The sequence below is a fragment of the Sceloporus occidentalis genome, unplaced genomic scaffold (assembly GCF_023333645.1).
Source record: "Sceloporus occidentalis isolate IW3139 unplaced genomic scaffold, rSceOcc1.0.p SCAF_1, whole genome shotgun sequence".
NCBI classification, from domain to species: domain Eukaryota; kingdom Metazoa; phylum Chordata; class Lepidosauria; order Squamata; family Phrynosomatidae; genus Sceloporus; species Sceloporus occidentalis.
In genome coordinates this window covers 158,534,032-158,546,874 of record NW_028316981.1, presented here as the reverse complement: position 1 = coordinate 158,546,874, position 12,843 = coordinate 158,534,032, and the positions used below count along the sequence as shown (strand labels likewise).

The window sequence follows — 12,843 nt, the reverse complement described above, 5'->3', positions numbered from 1 at the left end:
TTAGTTCCTTTGCTCAGTTTCAAGTCTGAGCTCAGATTGGCAAAGGAAATTGGTGCAGCAATATTGGAGGGCTAAGAAATGCAACTTTAAGACATGAGTGTGTGTGCGAATGCACACACACACACACACATAAGAAAGGCATATAGGAGGAGAAAAAAAGGGAGAGAGGGAGAAAGGGAGGGAGGGAAGAAGAACTGCATGAAGAGAAATGCATTTGTAGTAAAAGCAACCTTAGACACCCTGGTGATCTCCTGTAATATGGAGACTTGACATACACAGCATACCATGACTCATCCTGCGCTTGGGTTCCTCTGTGCTCGGGTGCCCTCACTCAAAGTACTGAGTTAGCATTCCATTTCCTGTTGCCCCTGTGGAAGATGACCTCCCTCACTGTTCACCATTCAAATGTCAAGAAATTCCCAGCCTGAAATTTTAAAAGTTTTTCTGAACTACAACTGCCCAGAATCCCTGCACTCACAAGCACAGCCAGTAGCTGTGCTCCTGGGGGATTCTGGCCATTATAGTCCAAAAAATAGGAACTTTTCCCAATCCCAGTGACTATCACATTAAGCATCAGACCTTCTTACTGCATTTTACTTTGAGGTAGACTGAGAGCTATTTGTCTTCTCTTGAAATGCAGTGACTCAGACACAAGCCAAGGAATACTTGCAAAAGAAGCCAAGCATGATAACAATCAAAAGCAGGACAGAGAGTTTCCCAAGTCTTTCCCAATTAAAACATCATCATCTTCCCCAGAGGGCAATCAGTCCCAGTACACAAATATCCTAGGTTAGGCAGTCAATATACAAACAGAAGCCTGGATAAGAATATCTAAGGAACTGTGCCTCAGCTGCATGACCATCATCCCTCTAGGGAGAAAAACATGAATCAACGGGAATAGGCAGGCCATTATCAGAATCCTTGATCAGCAATATATTTAATCTTAGAATTGCTCCCTACATCAACTCTCTGTTCCCACTAGTCCCCCCTGTGACCAAATCATCATGGTATTACTAAGGAAGATCTAATTTAACTGCAACCCAAAAGAACTCAACGGTTGGGGGGGGGGGGTTCCCACACTGTGACATATGTCTAGTCTGCACTGCAAAAATAATACAGATTGACACTGCTTTAACTGCCATGACTCAATGCTATGGAATTCTGGGATCTGTAGTTTTGTGAGATATTTTGTGAAATATTTAGCCTTCTCTGTCAGGACACTCTGGTGCCACAACAAGCTACAAATCCCTGGATTCCACAGGATGGAGCTATGACAGTTAAAGCAGTGCCAAACTGCATTATTTTTGCAGTGCAGATTATATCTTCGTTCAGACAGTGTGTCTTAGTAGTTAAAGTGTTTGATTGGGACTTGAGAGATCTGGGTTCTAGACATTAAGCCACCCAGTTAACTCAGCTTCAGCAAAACCTACCTCACAGCACTACTATGAGGTTAAATGAGTGGGAAAGAAGATCCATGCACACTACATTTTTGAGTTCATAGAAGGAAGAGAAGGATCTAAATACATAATAAATAAAAAGGGAGAACTGTTAAGTAAAAGGAATCACTGCCTCTTTAGCCACAGTCAAAGGGAAGGCAGTTATTTGCACTCTTCTCAAAAACTGTTGGCTGTTTCCCTCTTCCTGACTTTTATTTAAGGCTTTCCAGTCAGTTTCAAGCCTTAAGTCTTGCCTCTACTCCTAAGCAGACCTCTTAGGTCAAGAAAGTTGTGAAGGTGACTGGAAAGACAGAAGTAAGAAAGCCAGCTTCCATCTGTCCTTCAAGGAATAGGTAATTTCACCATCTTGTGAGAAAATAGAAGTGCTTAAAATGCTGATTTAGCATTGTAATTTGAAGTTATCTTGTTCAAGATCATCCTTTTCCCACCTGCCATTCAAAAGTCAATAACCCTCACTGGAAATTCTTCCAGACAGAAGGCTTCTGCTACACACAATGGAAAGGCACCGTGCAGCCATTCTTTCTCCTGTGCTTTCTCTAGTAAAAAAAAAAATAGCTGAAACAGTGGGAAAACATAAAAGGGCTGGAAATACAAGATGAAAGTGTGTGGACCTGACAACATCCAGAGGGTCACCCATTCATTCCCTACCCCAACATTCTTCCATACACAATGCCTCCACATCAACAGAAATTAATGAAAGAGATGGAGTCCTGTATCCTTTGATACACCTAGGCCATCTCAAGCACACACTCATCGCACAAGGAGACTGTCCCTCATGAGATGCCCCAGAATAGTGTTTGGCCCAAAGCTGCTTTTTTATGCAGAGCTATCTCGGGTTCTACAGTGCCAAAGTACTTACCAAAGCAGCTAGGGGCCACAGACTAGGGAAATGCACGATGTGAACTGTGGCAATGTTGAGACAACAATGAAGATGTTAGGAGAATTGTTTAAGACCAGAGTAGTAGTCAAACTTCCCTTGTGTATGCTTTGACAGGAAGAGTGGGGAAGAGCAACTGCAAGAATATATATTTCTAAAGTGGGAGGTCTAATGCAAAATTATGTATAATGCCAGCCATACAACGGATTAATGGGTTGTAAATATTGTTAAAATATTACAAATAAAATGAGGTTGGGCAGGTTACTGTTTGTCTTACACAAGACAAACAAAAACAATTTTAAGACTTCTTTGATTATGGTTCTATTTCGCAATAACACCTACATTAGAAACATCATAGTTTGGACAGTTTCATGTATTTTCCTCAGCAATTGTAGGGGGTGGAGGTGGAGGAGAGAGTTCCAAAAGATTCCAGCACAAGATGTTACACTTTGGGCCAGACACAATGTTAAGGCATGTAGGGATGAACTAAAGTTATTTTGGGAAGCAGAGGAACAGAAATGTCAGCTCCTTGGTCAAGCTGTTTCCATACTTCTGTGCTGAATAAAGAAGTGAGGATCAGATACTAAGAACCATCTCATTTTTCCTACTGCATGTTTTAAGACAGGAGTGTGCAACACAATAACATAGGCAGCACCCAATGTCCATTTCTGCATGCCCCCACCTGTGCTGCCCACTTTGCTGTGGCTGTGAAAAAACCTTTTCCTTGTTTAAAAGCAAAGGCAAAGACTGTGATCAGCAGCACAACAAATTCAGGATGATGGAGGAGTGCAACTTCTGGCAGGTTCAGGTGTCCCAGTGTAGCTCTTCAACCCCTTGAAATTGTCCTTTCTGGACTCTAGGCTTGCCTGAGAACAAGAAGATAGCTTTAAAATTACCAGATCAGGCAGAACTAGCCTGCATCCATTTCAGTTTGAAAGCTTAGATGTGAACAGAAAAGGCACGAAATCTGAACAGCTGCCTTTACTTCAGAGCACAGAGAGGTCTATTCATGTTTTGAGGTTAGGACAAAAGACATGAGCTAGAAGCATTTTGGGTCTGGGAAGCTGAAATTGTGAGTCAGTGCGTGACTTCAGGAAAGTCACTTGACTTTCTTATGCTTCAGTCAACCCCTGAATGAAGAAGAAAGTGGGTCACAGCACGGCCTAAACTGAGCTTCAAAAAGTTACTTTGGACAATAATCCCCAGAATCCCTTGTCAAGGATTCTGGGAGCTGTAGTCCAAAATAGTAATGTTTCCAGGGTCTGCGAGGAATCGAACAAAAACCCAGAAAGCATATTTCTCAGTCAATGTTGGATGGGGAAAAAATCAGACCCATATCTTGGGGAAACTCAAGAGCAGTTGCTAGGGAAGGCAGAGAAACTGAGATGTTGGTGTAGTGTTCATGCTGCTAGTCATTCCATTTTTTAAATAAAACACCCTCTAAATACTTACATTTCTTTTTTTCTCTGCAGTTGCTTCTTCTGCTGCCTTCTGATATCTTTATAGGAAGGGGGGGGAGGTGGGAAAAAATGAGAGAAGTTTTATTTTGAATCCAAACTTTTTAAGTTAAATATTCACAGTCTGTAGGCATTTCAAATATATATATATATATATATATATATATATATATATATATATATATATGTCTAGTACATGAAGTACAATCCTATTATGCTCTACAGAATGACACAAAACAAAACGTCCTAAGAGACATTATTAATTGTGCCATGAACATGCACAATTAGAGGTCAGTTCATATTCTCAGTGTAATCCTCAGCTGCAAGATATATGCACGCATGCACATGGACAGCAGGGGAGGGGGGTGCAATGTAAGCCAACTAAGGGGAACATGTCTTGGATCTAATTAACATTTTAATCCACCTAAAGATAATGTCACAATACATCTAATTGTCCTCAAGATGCCACAAGAGATGCAACGAATTTTGCTTTAATAGACAAGACAACCCATCCCTCTGCAAGTTGTTCTCAGCCACATAAATCTGTTAAAATTATTTAAAATCAGTTATACCAGAAACTATAGCCTAAAACTAATTTTTAGTATTGGCACTTGCAATACAGTCACCTGGTCCCTTTTCTACTCTCTTTACCCAGCAGAGATATTTTTATTTAAACAGACTTTGTCTACTAAACTAGCTACTGTGTTAGGATTTTTTAAATAGTGGATGGTGGTTGCACTCCTTCCTTCTTGCTGTTTTTTAAAATGCTATAAAACTGCTTGATTTCAACACGATTGTTCATTTAATGGTTTCTCAGTTGCTCTTACATTTTACAATTATAGTGTTTAGCAGTACAGGTTGAGTCTCCCTTATCCATAATTCCAAAATCCAAAACACTCCAAAAACCAAAACTTCTTTCATGGGTGGCTGAGATAGTGACTCTCTGCTTTTTGATGATTCAATGTATGCAAACGTACTTTCATGCACAAAATTATTTTTAAAAACATGGAATATAAAACTGATTTCAAGCTGTGTAAGGTATAAGGTGCAAACAAAACATGAATTTCATATTTTGACTTCGGTCCCATCTCCAAGATATCTCATTACGTATATGCAGCTATTCCAAAATAAATAAATAAATAAATATCCAACATCCAAAACACTGCTGGTCCCAAGCATTTCAGATAAGGAAGATTCAATCTTCCTTGAGGAGTATTCCTTCCTCAGATAAATAAGAGTCAGTCTTCCTATACTGATATCGTAAACCACCTTGGGTCCTGAACTGGGAGAAAGGCAAAGGTATTAAATAGCCACCTTCAATCCCATTTTGGGAGAAAGGTGGGATATAATTCCCACAAATAAAAAAATAAATTCCACATGGGGAAACATGGAATAAAATGATAGCCTTTCATGACTAGTTGACCCCCTCCATCCTCTTGGCAGCAGATGAATGCAGTAAACACAATAAGCAAGCCCCATCTTACCACAAGGCAAAGTAAAGGAAGAGGCTGAGCCTGACCTTTTTTAGCAATAATTTTTAACAGCCACTGGGCAGCTGGCTTCTAGACCAGCAAAGTGTTTGGTCGCTTGTTGTTGTTCCCTCTCCCACACAACAGTTGCTTCAGTTAGAGAAGGGAGTAAAGCCAGCTGCAGAGCCCTGTTCCTCCAGCAACTGCTGCTGTTGACACTTCACCTCAGGAAAAAAGAAGTGGAAGAGGTAGTAGCCATGATTTGCCAGGCTATGACTTAGGCTTTAAAGAGTGAGGAGAATTATGGGAGTGACCAAGCTGCCATGGGGAAGGCATGCTTGCCTTTATGCACAGGAAAGGCAGGGTGACCAGGCATCCACCTTTTCTAGGACATGCTGTACATTCCAACTTTCTGTCCAGGAGGAATTCCAAAACATCCTCCATTTTGTGCATGACTAAGAAGCAGGAATTTATATTTCTATTAGTGTTTTTAGTTTTTATTTGGGAAAGCCCTACAGTCGGACATGCGTATTCGTGGGGGATCCATTATAGACACACACACCTCATGGATACGAAAATCTGTGCATGCTCAAATCCCATTAAAAGTAATGGTGGTTGAGCATGTGCACATGCTAGCATGGTCATGTGCACACACCACCATTAACCAAAACAGGGCCTTGTCATCCATGGATGGCTAAATCTGCATATGGCAAGGAAGGCAGACTGTATATTGTTCTTGAATGTCCTGCATTTTATGGTGCCTTGTACTCCTTTGCGGCAGGACATCTGGTCACTCTGGGAAAAGGAGTGGCTACCTTGCAAGGCAAAATATGGGGACAGGAGTCCCAAGCTGTACCCCCACGCTACCTAAAAGTGGAGCCAAGCTCTCTTGCTTTTGCTCTGCTCGCTGCCTGGCTAACTGTTGCCAAATTGATATTTGCCTTCTTCCACTACCAAACTGATCCGACACTCAAGAGGAGGCAGAAATGGGAGCCACATTCAGTGATAAGAAATCCCCTCCTCAGATGCATCTCTCCATTCACTTTGACTTCGCATATAATAAGCACAGAGCAGGCGCATCCCTGCAAAGCAGTGCCCCCCACCTTCAGATACTGAAGAAAAAACAGTATGAAAGATTCCTTCCCTAAGGAGGGCTCAGGTTACTGAGCAGCAAGTGTGGAGAGGAGGAAAAGCCAGAGATATTTTATAGGCATTATTTGGTCATTTGATATCTCAGAAAGTGTTCATAGGTTTCTTCCCTCCCCACCATTTGTGCTAACAGAAGATGGCATCAAAAGGGTGGTTGTTCTTCAAGACAAAACAAGGACTGCATCTGCGCTGCAGAAATGATGCAGTTTGACACCACTTTAACTGTCATGGTTCCATCCTATGGAAGCCTGGGATTTGTAGTCTGTTGTGGCACTAGAGCTCTCTGACAGAGAAGGCTAGCTATCCCACAAAACTACAAATCCCAGAATTTCATAGCATTGAGTCATGGGAGTTAAAGAGATGTCCAACTGAATTATTTCTGCAGTGCAGGTGGAACACAGTCATTTCGCCATTAAAATCTTGGACTCTGATATGCAACCCTTAATTGAATATACATATGGCCAAGGTTATTCTGTGCAAATGTCCTAGCAATCAGATCTAAAGTTAGAGATATCAGACACAGCTTGGTCCCACATATGGTCCTCTGCCCCATACAGTTTGCCCCTCCATTCTGGACACACACATGCAAAAATGGAAACTTGCCGATATTCAAGCCTCATTGGCTTGAATGGTGCCACATGTCCACGAGCATGCACATGCATACGCTGCTGGCACACACTCCATTTAGTACCCCCCACAAATACACAAGGAGTGCAGATTTCAAATCCATGGAAACAGAGGGGTTACTATATATGTCACAATCAACTGCTACAAAAGAGAGGTTTTTCAAAGTTATCCACAAATGGTATTTAACACCAGTCCAGCTTTCCAGAATGATTAAAAATGTTCCAACATCCTGCTGGAGGGGCTGTGAAAGTATAGGTCTTCTTCGTAGTCTCTGTACCTCACACAACAGGGGTTTGTGCCTGTGCAAAGAGTTATTTGGAGCCTGTTCCCACTTGCGATTTACAACGCTTTAAAATACACCGGTATCAGTTAAATCGATTCAAAATAACCCTGGTCTTATCCCGTGTTCTGAATCGCTTTTTTTTCTTCGTTCTCATTTACCAATTGATTCGCTTTAAGTGATCCGCTTTCGTTCCTATTCAAATAAAATGGTGTATATATAAATCGGTTTTAGCCTTATTTCGTTCCCACTCACCATTTTGGGGCTGTCAATCAAAGCAACGTCATCATAACGTCACTTTTAAATTTCGCGGTTTGTTATAGAAGAACCAATGAGGAGGCGCTTAAAGTGCCTATGAGTCCTGCAATTATTCGTGGGGAAGGATGGTTGAGGGAGAGAAAACTGCCCAAAGCACTTTTGCTGACTTGGAAGAAAGACCCCAGGCTGGAGGAGGCTTCTGGCAAAGCGAATTTGGGGAGCCCAAGCTGTTTCCAGAGAAACTATGGGGATGGGTTTTGCAGGACAGCATCCTCTCTTGATGTCTCCCAAGACAGCCAGGGAGAATCCCTTCAGAGAGCCCAGAGATCAATGGAAGAGGCTTCTGGCAAAGCAAATTTGGGGAGCCCAAGCTGTTTCCAGAGAAACTATGGGGATGGGTTTTGCAGGACAGCATCCTCTCTTGATGTCTCCCAAGACAGCCAGGGAGAATCCCTTCAGAGAGCCCAGAGATCAATGGAAGAGGCTTCTGGCAAAGCAAATTTGGGGAGCCCAAGCTGTTTCCAGAGAAACTATGGGGATGGGTTTTGCAGGACAGCATCCCCTCTTCATGTCTCCCAAGACAGCCAGGGAGAATCCCTTCAGAGAGCCCAGAGATCAATGAAGGAGGCTGCTGGAAAAACAGGGAGAGAGCACTCTTCCCAAAGATTCTCTTTCCAGGGTTGGAGGAGAAGGCAGATTCCGTTTGAGAAAGAGAGGGAGAAAGGCTCTATCCCCCCCCCCCCCATTGATCAGAGCCCTTCCCTGCCTGGGCGAGATCAGATGCCTCCTCGCGAGGAGCCTTCCCTTCCCTGCCTGGGCGAGATCAGATGCCTCCTCGCGAGGAGCCTTCCCTTCCCTGCCTGGGCGAGATCAGTGCCCAAGCGGGCAGGGAATGCCTCTTCGAGAGGAGGCTTCCCTTCCTGCCTCTCCTCCGTTAGAAATGGGCTCTCCCCACACAGAGGGGAGGTTGCAATCCACCGGGGGAAGCCTTGTAGTCCTTTGGCAGATGCAGGCGCTTGAGCAGCAGGGACTTCAGGCGCTTAAAGCGCTGAAGAGATTAAGCGCCTGTAAACCATTAAAATAAAAAATTTTAAAAAATCCTTATCTCTTATTGAAAGACCACAGCGGACAAAGGGGTGAGGGTAGCAAAAATGGCGACAGCCATGACGGATGGGGACAGAAAGGGCAACTCCCCCAAGGCCAGCCCCATCGCACTCCGCTCCTCCCATCCAGCTAATCCGATTTCAAAGGCTGTCGTTCCTATTTAAATGCTCCGGTTCCTATCCCGATTCAAGGGGAAAATGTAGGTTAGACCCTTCTATTTTTTTAACCCGCGTTAAATGACAAAAACACGAATCATATTTATAAACCGCTGTACGATTCGATTTCTAGTGGGGATGATTGCGGGTTGCTCTAGAACTGTTCTAGATTTAATTCGGTTTCTAATAGAAACGATGTACCTTGGATTCGATTTGTAACATGGAGTATAAGCAAGTGAGAACACCCCCTTGGAAGCTCAAAAACTGAGTTGACTGGCGGGTAGCCCTGCCCACTCCCATCTACTAAGCATGCCCAATCCCGCCAATCTAGCTCCAACTTCAGTTCCCTTTTGTCTGCCGCAAGAGAAACTAGGATCATATCAACATATGTGGCTTGACTGTCCCATGTGAAAAAGTTCTTGGCTGCAGATCAAGACCATATAGCTTGCATTACAGATCAAATTATTCATTTCTGTCCTGCTCTTTTGTTGTTATTCCTTTATGTTAATGTTAACAGTAATCTGAAAAGCAAATTTAACTGCTTTTTTTTCATGGCTAGAAGTGGCTAGATGGTGGAAATCAGGTAATAACAATAGATAATTGGGATTCCTGGCTAATGGATAAACTCTCCTATACAATAAGAACCTGTAACAGACACAAGAAGCAAGACACATCCTATGATGAGTGATCAAAAATTATTGAATATATTAACAATAACTCGCCTCAACAGCCACCTCCAACTGCTCAAGCAGACTTATGGAAAGACACTTTATGTCTCGATTCTTCTTTCAATGATGACACTTCAGGATCTAACTAGATTATCCTCTTGTACTCTGTTGGTGAAACTACATCTCCTACCATTGTTAATTGTTCTTTGTTGATGTTTCTTCTTTGTATGGTTTATGTCCTGTCCATTTACTACATTGTTGATTTTCTCCACTCAAAACTAACATTGAATAAACATTTTTAAAAGAAAAAAAAATCTTGGGTTCTATTTCAGTATCATACATGGCTGGCGAGCAATTTAGTGCAGGCTCAACATGCTTTGTTATTTTGGAGTGAAGGGAGGGGAGTATAAGGAAAAATATATACATATTTGCTTGTTCAGATAGAGGTGGGGTGCTAGCAGTCTGAGCTTGGTTTTGGTGGTATTTTTCTTCCATTGTAGGAGCTACATGTTTTTCTTGCCTGAAATAAGCTACAAAGAGGGAGAAAGAAAATTTCTGAAACACTGGGATATAGTAGAATGGAGCATGGGGTTCAGTCCAATTACCTAAACCAAGGGCCAGGTGAAGTACATCTGAACATCTGGTTTGTCTCTCTATGGTTAAGCTCTGCTTATTCCCCTGTACCTTAAACAATGAAGGTCAGGGCTTCCTGAGTGGTACTTGCTAATTTATTCAAATTGTTAATATATTCCTATTGTATTTTCATACCAGGGAATGGCATTTGTAGAAATCTCTGCCTCAGGTGTCAAAGTAATTTGGCCAGCCTTGATACTATATCCATCTTGACTTGGAACAGGGTGTGTCATACCATTTGTTTTTCTGCTTCAATCAGCAAAGTGTCTTGGGCCAGCCCTGTTTTGTAGCTTAGCTGCAGCAAATAGGGAACATTATTTAAGGATTCATATTGTCATCTTTCTAGTAACTGCACACCACTCAATAAAAACTCATTAGAACAATTAACATCAATTATAAAATGCAATAACTTTTCATAAGAACAAAACAAAATAACAAAGACAAGCTCAGCAGATAAGCCGAGACACAGGAGCGGAAATGATCTAACTAGGAAATCAAAAGCCTGCTAGAATACACACCTTTGTATTTGTTAAATGGCCAACCTGCATGCTTTGGGACCACTATAAGAGCCGCAATTGAGCCCCAAAGAGCAAATAACACCATGAAGTGGTTATAGCCATTGAGAAGTCTCCTTATACTTTGGAAACAGAGAAGCAAGAATGGGTCAACCATATACAAAGACAATCTTACTGGATTGAGTCAGATTTATGTGTTGTATGAGGCAGAACAGCAATGGTGCCTCTGCTACCTCCTTAAAAATGCATGGTATTAAAGGTAAGCCAAGTTATTTTGGCATCTGTGGCAGAAAACCCCACAAACATCTCTATCCCTACCAATGGCGGTAAGAATTCAAAAATAATAAATGTCATGAGCAATAAATTTTCTGTCCTTTCACAACAGCTCATTGTGCCTAAAGACCCTACGGGCTGAACTTGGATGTCAGAAACCACACTTGGAAGGCAAATGACTGTCACTGAAGCCTCCCCATCCCCAGGCCCAGAACAGCTTGAACAACTTTGTCTATATTTCATCCTGTTGCACCTTTAAAATATATTCAATACTTTGTTACTAGCTGGCACTGTGATGAACCTATCTTTTCTCAATGATTGAAACCACTTCTTCCAATAGTGATGACCAGTACAGAATGCGAAAAGGACTGCAGCCAAAACAAGGCCATAAAAACATAAAGGGAAGTTTTGGCATGGGGGCATTTCTCACTGCAGAAAAACATAAATTCTTTATGGGAAAAAAATAAGGGAGCAACTTCCCTCTCCCCCATACAAAATTGTGCAATTTGGCCTGCACATGTTGAATAGCCATGCAATGTAGAGTGCCACTTTCAAAAGAGAGGCAGAAAACCTGAGGATGGAATAAAATGTTTTAATTGCAGGGAATGGCAGGTTGGAATAAATTATTCCTGTTAAGTGGATGGGTACACTGCAACATTGTCTTGCAGGCTTCAATTATTATATATAGTCCAAAACATCTGAAAGACCAAAAGTGTCCTCGCTTCTATCAAGGAGGACACTCTCGTCAATGAAAACAGGAGTGTCCCTGTTTGTATTCACTGTATCACTGAATGTCTTTGCAACCATGCAACTGCCACTATCATACTCTCTTCCTGTCTTCCCTTTAATCCCACTTCCCTGGCCCATGTCCTACCTAGCATGCCTTCCCTTTTTAAAATTGCTACCTTTATTTATTTTTATTCTCACTTTCTCATACAATTCTGGAACTCTGCTACTGAGATATAGATTTGTTTGTTTTTTAAAGAAAAGAAATAGAAAAATAAAATAAAGGTAATCAGGTTGCTTGGGAATACCGGTGGGGAACAGGGAGAAAGGAGGCAATGCTTACACTATATGACCGACAATATAACAATTGCCCCAGAAGTGACATTTCGTACCTGGGGACTAGCAAAGTTGCAAGCTCATTGATAGGTTTCCCCATCAATGAAAAGGGATGTTCTAACTGCACTTGGGGGATGCAGCAGCTAATGGTTAGAGGCAACGTTGCGTGTTAAATATCACCAAAGCCATTTTCCACCCAGATCTAATTGCAATTTAAAAGTTATGTGTAGCAATCTCCTATAAGGTTGGTGAAAAAAAAATTCAATCAAAATAATCAAGCAGTTGGAAAGCAACTGCCTTATGACCACTTCAGGTTCTCAACCAGGGATCCATGAGAGGTTGCTCAAGTTTTGTGAGGGATTATGGTTGAAAAAAATCCAAAGTTTTAAATTTTTATAGGGGTTTCCTGAGACCTGACCATTTCAAGGTTTCTTCAGTTAAAAAGACTGAGAAAGGATGGGGAACAGGTAAAAATGGTTAGGGGGCAGCTTAGAAAAAAAGGTCAGCTTGCTTAAAAGGGAATGCAATAGAAATATACAAACTTATGAATAGTGCGAAAAAGTAAATAGGGAAAGACATGAAGTGAAGCTGAATGGAAGGAGATTCAGGTCATCTGTGATCATATCCTAAGTCCCCTAGGCAAATTTATGGTGGAGCTGCAAATTGTTATCACCATGTTACAGCTCAAAGTTCATACTCTTAAACTTAGGCTATAATCATTTCATTCTGCAATTCAAACCATGGTGCCCAGTCCAACCTCCCCCCCCCCCAAGAAAGATCAGTAATGGGCCTTATCTATACACAGCATCTCAAAGGATTACTCAAATTAAAACTAGTTCTTATTAAAGTTACTTTTGGA

The 12,843-nt window shown here is 41.7% G+C and overlaps 1 protein-coding gene across 4 annotated transcripts in view; it reads right to left on the bottom strand.

Annotated features, from left to right (window-relative positions):
- The window catches only part of LIMA1 (LIM domain and actin binding 1), an 80,137-nt gene that overhangs the window by 44,272 nt on the left and 23,022 nt on the right, over positions 1-12,843 (bottom strand). For all 4 annotated transcript variants that reach the window (XM_089478834.1, XM_089478851.1, XM_089478861.1 and 1 more), the window contains one exon: positions 3,787-3,832. In XM_089478834.1, the coding sequence (XP_089334960.1) occupies positions 3,787-3,832 (46 nt within the window). The remainder of the gene's footprint in view (positions 1-3,786; positions 3,833-12,843) is intronic.